Source organism: Colobus angolensis, unplaced genomic scaffold (genome assembly GCF_000951035.1).
Source record: "Colobus angolensis palliatus isolate OR3802 unplaced genomic scaffold, Cang.pa_1.0 Scaffold12, whole genome shotgun sequence".
Taxonomy (NCBI): domain Eukaryota; kingdom Metazoa; phylum Chordata; class Mammalia; order Primates; family Cercopithecidae; genus Colobus; species Colobus angolensis.
The window spans coordinates 858,282-868,091 of NW_012113141.1; the positions used below are offsets into that span (position 1 = coordinate 858,282).

The 9,810-nt window shown below is 38.7% G+C and overlaps 1 protein-coding gene across 5 annotated transcripts in view; it reads right to left on the reverse strand.

Annotated features, from left to right (window-relative positions):
- HERC4 (HECT and RLD domain containing E3 ubiquitin protein ligase 4) overlaps positions 1-9,810 on the reverse strand; it is a 153,150-nt gene that overhangs the window by 17,459 nt on the left and 125,881 nt on the right. For 4 of the 5 annotated variants that reach the window (XM_011926859.1, XM_011926849.1, XM_011926875.1 and 1 more), the window contains 2 exons: positions 2,132-2,298; positions 776-842 (listed from right to left, as the gene is read on the reverse strand). The exons of the other annotated variant lie outside the window; for it this stretch is intronic. In XM_011926859.1, the coding sequence (XP_011782249.1) occupies positions 776-842; positions 2,132-2,298 (234 nt within the window). The remainder of the gene's footprint in view (positions 1-775; positions 843-2,131; positions 2,299-9,810) is intronic. 5 annotated transcript variants of the gene reach the window in all.

Below are 9,810 nucleotides of genomic sequence, written 5' to 3' on the forward strand. Positions count from 1 at the left end.
GGGCGTGGTGGTGCACACCTGTAGTCCCAGCTACTCAGGAGGCTGAGGCAGGAGAATCGCTTGAACCTGGGAGGCAAAGGTTGCAGTGAGCCGAGATCGTGCCACTGTACTCCAGCCTGGGTGACACAGCAAGAATCTCAAAAAACAAAAAACAAAAAACCACATCCCTTTCACTGCCTTAATGAAATTGTGCATCTTTTACAAGATTTGCAATTTCATTTTCCAAATGATATTGCAATGCATTTGCATTTGTTTTATCTATGTCATCCAACAGTGAGTAAGACAAGATGGGCAAGGATGAATGTTAGTGTGAAATAGAAAGGAATGTACCAGTGGAAATTAATGTTTTTAAGTTTAGTAGTAATATTCTCACATTACAATAACCTTTTGCTTCTCTAAAGCATTTCTGTAATTGCAGACTCAAAAATGAACACTTGGGTAAAGAGGACGTCTTGTATTTGTAAATATATTTAGCATAATGATAAAGTACACAGGTTTAAGTCACAGAGGCTGGTATGCATACTGACTCCCAAGGTAATGACTGTTTTCAGTTTTCATCATCTGTAAAACAGGGATAATCCTAACTTCACTGGATTGTTGAGGATTAAATGAAATGCATGTACTATGACTAGTTAGCACGTAGTAAATGCTCAATAAATGTTAGCTAAAGGGTTCTTTAAGAATTCCATCCATCAAAATAAAGAAGAACCATAAGACCTAGCTTAAATAAAAGGGATGATGAATAATCAGGCTAACCTACGTCTTTGCATCTTACCGTAAAATTAAGACAAAATGTTTCCTCTATGTCATCTTCTGGATAATCCAGTAACTGTTGCATGCTTCTGCAAAATAATATACACGTTTCTGAGAGGAAAAACATTATTGGATATTTTGATTGTTTTACTTATGGATATATATATATATATACACTTCTCATTCCCTCTTGGTAAAATCCTTTTGTCAATTTGTAATTTTATATTTGTTGCAGAATAGTGACTACACAATGGCAAACTTATAAATGATGCTGAAGGAAAAAAATTAGTCAAAGGTTCTTATCACTTTTCTGAATACAAAGGCCATGTATTCACCTATTTTTAACATTTTTCCTTATTTTATTTTATTTTATTTTTCCCGAGATGGAGTCTTCTCTGTCGCCCAGGCTAGAGTGCAGTGGCACAATCTTGGCTCACTGCAACCTCCGTCCCCCAGGTTTTTAAGCAATTTTCCTGCTTCAGCCTCCAGAGCAGCTAGGATTACAGGCGCCCGCCACCACGCCAAGTTAACTTTTGTATTTTTAGTAGAGGCCGGGTTTCACCATGTTGGCCGGGCCGATCTCGAACTCCTGACCTCGTGATCTGCCCACCTCAGCCTCCCGAAGTGCTAGGATTACAGGCATAAGCCACCACACCTGGCCCATTTGTCCTTATTTATATAAAATCTTTAATCCATTTTATTTAATAAATAAAAATAAATTTCTCATATTCAAACTAGGAATGAAGGTTATCAGAAGTGAAAGTCCAAATAAATGAATTAATCACTCTCAGAAAAAATTTACTTTCCTAAGGTGATGATCTGATATTTGCAAGGTATTGTCTAACAACTAAAAATTTAGTCTGTCTTTTTTTGTTGCGGCAGAGGCTTGCTCTGCCACCCAGGCTGGAGTGCAATGGTGCAATCTCAGCTCACTGCAACCTCTGCCTCCTGGGTTCAAGCGATTCTCCTGCCTCAGCCCCCTGAGTAGGTGGGACTACAGGCGTGGGCCACCACACCTGGCTAATTTTTGTATTTTAGTAGAGATGGGGTTTCGCCATGTTGGTCACGCTGGTCTCAAACTCCTGACCTCCACGCTGGTCTCAAACTCCTGACCTCAGGTGATCCACCTGCCTCAGCCTCCCAAAGTGCTAGGATTACAGGTGTGAGCCACTGTGCCAGCCAAATTTAGTCTTTCAATAGAAAATTTTGATCTAAGTAACATAATGGATTTTCCTTTATTAGAGAAGAGCATCTGTTTATTTCAGAAATTTAACAAGAAGAATAAAATATACTTATTCATAGAAGGAAAGCTTTCTGTACATTCCCCACTTCTTACCTCCCAAACCCTACTACCTTTTGACTTTTTTTTCCAACTAACCTCCCAACATCAGGCATTAGTTCTTTCAAATCATCCAAGGATGGCTTCTTTTTCAGTAGTTTCTTATATAAAGCCAAAGGAAAATGGAGGTCCACAATAGTAAAATTATAAATTGCTAAGCCACAGATAACACCAATCAAATGGAACAAATCACTGTCTTCAAACGTCTAAAAATATAAGAAAAAGTAAAGACATGTCCTCCAAGTTAAAATATTAAATTTTCTATGATTACATAAATATGCTCATATTGTACAATTTTGAAGATAGAGAAAAAAGTAATACATGATAAAAGTTCATCCTCATTACTCTCTCCCTGGGATAACATCACTGTTAGTATTTTTGTACACTTCCATGTAGGGTATTTTCTCAGGCTTAAAAAAAAATAATATCTAGCTGAAATCGTACTATACATATAACTTTACAACTGTTTTTTTCCAGACACATAAGCATATTCATGTCATTCGACATTAAGTTAACAGGTGAAATAATCACTATAACTTTTTTTCTGATTTCAAAAGTAATACACATTCAAAATTTGGAAAACGAAGAAAAAACATAGAAAAGAAAATGAATAAACACCTGTAAACCAATCACTCAGGAATAATGATTAAAATTCTTTTGTGTATTTCCACCTACAATAAGCTCAGAAAAATATTTCAATTTGTTTGTTTGTTTTTTGAGACAAGGTCTCCCTTTGTCACTCAGGATGGAGTGCAGTGGTGCGATCTCTGCTCACTGCAAGGTACGCCTCCCGGGTTCAAATGATTCTCCTGCCTCAGCCTCCTGAGGAGCTGCGATTACAGGCAAGCACCACCACAACCAAGCTAATTTTTGTATTTTTAGTAGAGATGGGGTTTCACCATATTGATCAGGCTGGTCTCGAACACCCGACCTCAGGTGACCTGCTCACCTCAGCCTCCCAAAGTGCAAGGATTACAGGCGTGAGTCACTGTGCCCGGCTAAAATATGACTTTTTAATGGCTGCATATTGTATCATAAAAGTACAATGAGTTGCTAACTTTAGCTGTTTTAGTCTAGTTGGATGTTTAGATAACTGAAACATACTTACACTACTGACACACTGAAAATGTTTATTTTTTTCCCTCATCTTTATAAAAGTAATATATATTTACAGAAAATTGTGAGCATGATGGTTAAAGAATAAATGTTTTAAATTAGACCTGGGCTCCAGCCTGGTTTGGCAGTCTAGCCTCTGCATTTTCAAAGAAGGTAAATATAGCATTTATCTCATATGGTTGTTGTGAGGATTACATGGGATGATACATGTTAAACTCTTTTAGCACAGTTCTTGAAACACACACTAAAGGTTCAATAAATGTCAGTTATTCTACAAAAATAAGATGGGCATCTTTTTGCCTATTTTGGTCCATAGTTTGAAATATTTCCCTAGGAGAAATTCTACTTCCTAAGGAAAAATGCGTAAGTCAAAAGATAGTCAAGCATATTGCTAATCTGTTTTCCTCTACACCTGTTCCAGTTTGTTTGTTTGCTTGTTTATTTACTTATTTGAGACGGAGTTTCACTCTTGTTGCCCAGGCTAGAGTGCAATGACGCAATCTTGGCTCACAGCAACCTCCGCCTCCTGGGTTCAAGCGATTCTCCTGGCTCAGCCTCCCGAGTAGCTGGGATTACAGGCATGAGCCACCACGCCCGGCTAATTTTGTATTTTCAGTACAGATGGGGTTTCTCCATGTTGGTCAGATTGGTCTCGAACCCCCAACCTCAGGCGATCCACCCATCTTGGCCTCTCAAAGTGCTAAGATTACAGGTGTGAGACACGATGCCCGGCTCCTGTTCCAGTTTAAACTGCCATTTGCAGTCCAGGAAAATGCTCCACTCTTCACGTTTTCATCTGTATATATACTCTACGCACACACAAACGCATTTTTCTTTTGAGTTGAAAATGACAACTTGCTTTAGTACACATTTCTGACTATTTGTGATACTAAAAATCAGAGATATGTATGTGCTCATGAAATATCTCTTCAGGTACTGGGCCCACTTATCTTTTGGGGGATAGTATTTTTCTTATGTATTTGTATTTGAATTCTTCATATATTAGGAGTATTACTCTGTCATATTTGTTACATACAACCTGGCCTATTACATGCTTTTCAATTTTATGTTTTCTGCTATGCATAAATTTAACAGTTTTCAGTGGTCAAATTAATCTTTCTCTGCTGTTATGTCTTAATTCTGTTTAAGTTTAGAAGGCTCTTAAATGGAGCAGACTGATTAATGTGCTAAATCTCTCTCCCTCCTAAAACCCTCTAAAAGAGAATACAGGAAGAAAAATGGTATAAGTCCACAGGAAAAAAGAGAATAAGGGAGGTAAGAGCAATAAAGAAATGTTAATAACATTTCAAAATATGAAAAGTAGACAAATGGCTGGTAACTGAATTGGTAAAGCAGAAAAAATTGAAATAGTAACTTATAGCTAATTTGTGCTACAGGCTCAGGAATTGCAAGTAGCAATACCCGCAGCATCAGAGGTAGCCCAGTTAGCTCAACGGGTAAACATAAAGACTCTAAAAGGCAGAGGTATTAGAGTAGGGTTGAAACTAGGATGCTTGGTGGAAAATCCTTTGCCTTTTTGGAGAGCCTGAACCAGAGGGTCTGGAATCTGAGACAGCTGATAGTCAGGGTGCCCCACTGAAAATAAAGGGATCAAATGAAGATCTGTACAGTGAACAAGGAAAATCCTAGCTTCCCTTTCCAGGATCCAGAATACTACAAAAACACAGACATCCAGGGTTACAACCTTTCTTGAAAACCCAAAGGATAGAAAAAACAATATATGCTGACATTTGAGGATTTTCCTTTGACAGGTACCCACTTAATAATTCTATGGATGGGGACTGTAGAGTGGGAATAACTTCGCCTTGTGGCTTGGATGCCAGCACGGCCACAGTAGAATAGAGTACCAGGTAGGTTCCTTAAGGTTTCTGACTCCAAGCCCTGGCTCTCAGACAGCATTTCTGGACCCAACTGGGACTGAGGGAAACTCTGCACTGAAGAGAAGAACACAAGCTTGGCTAGCTTCACCACCTGCTGACTGCAGAGTTCTAGGGCCTTAAGCAAACAAAGGCAGTAGCCAGGTAGTGGTTACCATGAGCCTTAGGTGAGACCCAGTGCTGTGCTGGCTTCAGGTGTGACCCAGTGCAGTCCCAGTGGTGGTGGCCACAAAGGTGCTGGTGCTACCCCTCCCCCAGCTCCAGAGAGATCAGCACAGAAAGACTCCTGTTTGGGAAAAAGTGAGGAAAGAGAACGAGAGTCTCTGCCTGATAATCCAGAGGATTCTTCTGAATCTTATCCAAGAGACACAGTGCTATTGGGCTTGGGGTGCCCCCTAATGCAGATATGGCTGCAATGACCAAAAACTTAGATCACAACAACCAAGTCCCTCTGAATACCTAGAAAGCCTTCCTAAGAAGGATGAGTACAAATAAAACCAGACTGTGAAGACTACAATAAATACCTAACTCTTCAATGCCCAGACACCAGTGAACATCCATAAGCATCAAAACCACCCAGGAAAACATGACCTCACCAAACAAACTAAATAAGGCACCAGCGACCAATCATGGAGAGACAGAGATATATGACCTTTCAGTCAGACAGAGAATTCAAAATAGCTGTTTTGAGGAAAAAGAAATTCAAGATAACACAGAGAAGGTATTCAGAATTCTATCAGATAAATTTAACAGAGAGTAAAATAAAAAGAATCAAGCAGAAATTCTAGAGGTGAAAAATGCAACTGACATACTGAAGAAGAACGCATCAGTGGCCTTCAACTGTGGAACTGATCAAGAAAAAGAATCGATTAGTGAGCTTGAAGACAGGCTATTTTAAAGTACACAATCAGAGGAGACAAAAGAAAAAACAAGAAAGAAGGAAGCACTCCTACAAGATCTAGAGACATCGCCTCAAAAGGGCAAATCTAAGAGTTATTGGCCTTAAAGAGGTAGAGAATAAAACGGGATACAAAGTTTGTTCAAAGGGATAATAACAGTGAACAACCCAAACCCAGGGAAAGATATCAATATTCAAATACAAGAAGGTTACAGAATGCAGAGCAAATTTAGCCCAAATAAGACTACTTCAAGATATTTAATAATCAAACTCCCAAAGGTCAAGAGTAAAGAAAGGATCCTGAAAGCATCAAGAGAAAAGAAACAACAATGGAGCTCTAATACATCTAGCAGCACTTTTCAGTGGAAACCTTACCGGCCAGGAGAATGGCATGACATATTTAAAGTGCCGAAGTTAAAAACTTTTATCCTAGAATAGTATGTATATTCAGTGAAATTATCCATCAAACATGAAGGACAAACAAAGATCTTCCCAGAAAAATAAAAGCTGAGGGATTTTATCAACATGAGACCTGTCCAAGAAGAAAAACTAAATGGAGTTCTTCAGTCTGAAAGATAAGAACTTTAATGAGCAATAACAAATCATGTGAAGGTACAAAACTCACTGGTAATAGTAAATACAAGAAAAATAGAATATTATGACACTGTAATTGTGGTGTATAAACTAAAACATGAACAAACAAAAAACAGTAACTACAGCTACAAGACATAGACAGTGTAGTAAAATAGAAACAACAAAAAGTTAAAAACCAGGGGAACACAGTTGAAGTGTAAAGTTTTTATTAGTTTTCTCTCTGCGTGTTAGTTTATTTATGTAATTGGTGTTATCTTCAGTTTACAATATTGCGTTATAAGCCAGTTGCAAGCCTCATGGTAAACTCAAATGAAAAAACATACAACAGATACACGAAAAATAATGATAATAATAATAAAAATCAAAACATACCACCAGAGAAAAATCACTTTCACAAAAAGGAATGGAATGGAATGGAAGGAAGGCAGGAAGGCAGGAAAAAAAGAAAAGAAAGAAACAAAAGAAAAAGAAAAGCAAAAAACAACCAGAACACATTTTAAAATGGCAGGAAAGGCTGGGCACTGCTGGCTCATAGCACTTAGTGAGGCGGAGGTAGGCAGATCACTTGAGCCCAGGAATTTGAGACCAGCCTGGGCAACATGGTGAAACTCCGTCTCTACGCAAAATACAAAAATTGGCCAGACACGGTGGCACATGCCTATAGTCCTAGCTGCCTGAGTGACACAGCAAGACCCTGTGTCCAAAAAAAAAAAAAAAAGCAAGAGTAACTCCTCAATCAATATAAATGGACTAAACTCTCCAATCAAAAGACACAGACGACTAGGTAAATGGATAAAACACACACACACACACACACACACACACTCACACACACGACCCAATGATCTGCTGCCTAGAAGAAACACACTTCACTTATCAAAACACATACACTGAAAATAAAGAGATGGAAGGCCGGGTGCAGTGGCTCAAGCCTGTAATCCCAGCACTTTGGGAGGCCAAGACGGGCGGATCACGAGGTCAGGAGATTGAGACCATCCTGGCTAACACGGTGAAACCCCGTCTCTACTAAAAAAATACAAAAAATTAGCCGGGCGTGGTGGCGGGCACCTGTAGTCCCAGCTACTCTGGAGGCTGAGCCAGGAGAATGGCATGAACCTGGGAGGCGGAGCTTGCAGTGAGCCGAGATCGCGCCACTGCACTCCAGCCTGGGCGACAGAGCAAGACTCCTTCTCAAAAAAAAAAAAAAAAAAAAGAGATGGAAAAAGATATTCTATGCAAATGTTACCTTGTATTAGACAAAGCAGATACAAGACAAAAACTATAAAAGAAGACAAAGAAAGTCATTATATAATGATAAAGGGGTCAATTCAGCAAGAAGATATAACAATTACAAATATAGGCCGGATGCAGTGGCTCATTGGCTCATGCCTGTAATCCCAACACTTCGGGAGGCCGAGCGATGTGGGCGGATCACAGGGTCAAGAGATCGAGACCATCCTGGCCAACATGCTGAAACCCCATCTCTATTAAAAAAACCACAAAAAGTAACTGGGTGTGGTGGCACGCACCTGTAGTTCCAGCTACTTGGGAGGCTGAGGCCCAGGAGAATAGCATGAACCTGGGAAGTAGAGGTTGCAGTGAGTCAAGATCAAGCCACTGCATGCCAGCCTGGGTGACAGGGGGAGACTGTCTCAAAACAAAACAAAACAAAACAAAACAAAAACAATTACAAATGTAAATATGCATCCAATACTGGAGTGCCCAGATATATGAAGCAAATATTATTAGAGCTAAAGAGAGAGAGAGAGAGACCCCAATACAGTGATAGCTGGAGACTTCAACACTCCACTTACAGCATTGGACATCGTTCTAACAGAAAATCAATGAAGAAACATTGGACTTAATCTGCACTGTAGACCAAATGGATCTAATAGACATTTATAGAACATTTCATCTAGCAGCTGAAGAATACACATTGTTCTCTGCAGCATATGGATGGACCATATGTTAGGCCACAAAACAAGTCTTTAAAAAATTACAAGTCTTGCTTTAGGTCCAAAGACAGAAATAGGTTGAAAGTTAAGATTTGGAAAATAGTTATTCCATGTAAATAGTAACAAAAGAGAGCTAGAGAAACTATACTAAGACAAAATAGACTAATATGATGCAAAATTGATATGAGACAAAGACAAATATTGATTAACAGGGTCAATGCATCACGAAGATATCACAATTACAAATAGTTATGAACCTAACAACACAGCTCCAAAATATACAAGGCAAAAATTGACAGAATCAAAGGGAGGTACAGACAGTTCTAAGATAACAATTGGTAGCTTTAATATGCCACTATCATTAATGTATACAACAATCAAAAGATCAAAAAGGAAATAGAGAACTTGAATACACTATAAACCAACAAGACCTATCAGACATATATAGAATACACCATCCAATAAAAGTAGAATAAACATTCTTTTTAAGTGTACATGGAACATCTTCTAGGACAGACCATATGTTAGGTCACAAAACTTTCAATAAATTTTAAAAAGACTAAAATCATAAAAAATTATCTTCTCATATCATAATGGAATGAAACTAGAAATAATAAAAGGAAATCTGGAAAATTCACAAATATGTGGAAATTAAACAATACACTCTTTTTTTTTTCTTGTATTTTTAGTAACGACAATGTTTCACCACGTTGGCCAAGCTGGTCTTGAACCCCTGACCTCACGATCTGCCCGCCTCAGCCTCCCAAAGTGCTGGGATTACAGGCATAAGCCACCATGCCCAGCCTAAACAATACACTCTTAAACAACCAAAAGACCAAAGAAGAAATCACAAGGGAAATTAGAAAATACTTAGAGACTAATGAAAACACAGCATACTACAACTTATAGGATGCAAAAACAGCAGTGTTCAGAGGGAAACGAATAGTTGTAAACACTTAAACTAAAACAAACAGAATGATCTCATGTCAATAACCTAAGTTTATATCCTAAGGAACTAAGAACAAACTATACCCAAAGCTAGCAGATGGAGAAAACTAAATTATCAAAGCAGTGATAAATGTATTAGAGAATAGAAAAATAATATACAATCCAGAATCTACAAGGAACTCAGACAAATCAGCAAGAAAAAAACAATACCGGGCTGGGCGCGGTGGCTCAAGCCTGTAATCCCAGCACTTTGGGAGGCCGAGACGGGCGGATCACAAGGTCAGGAGATCGAGACCATCCTGGCTAACA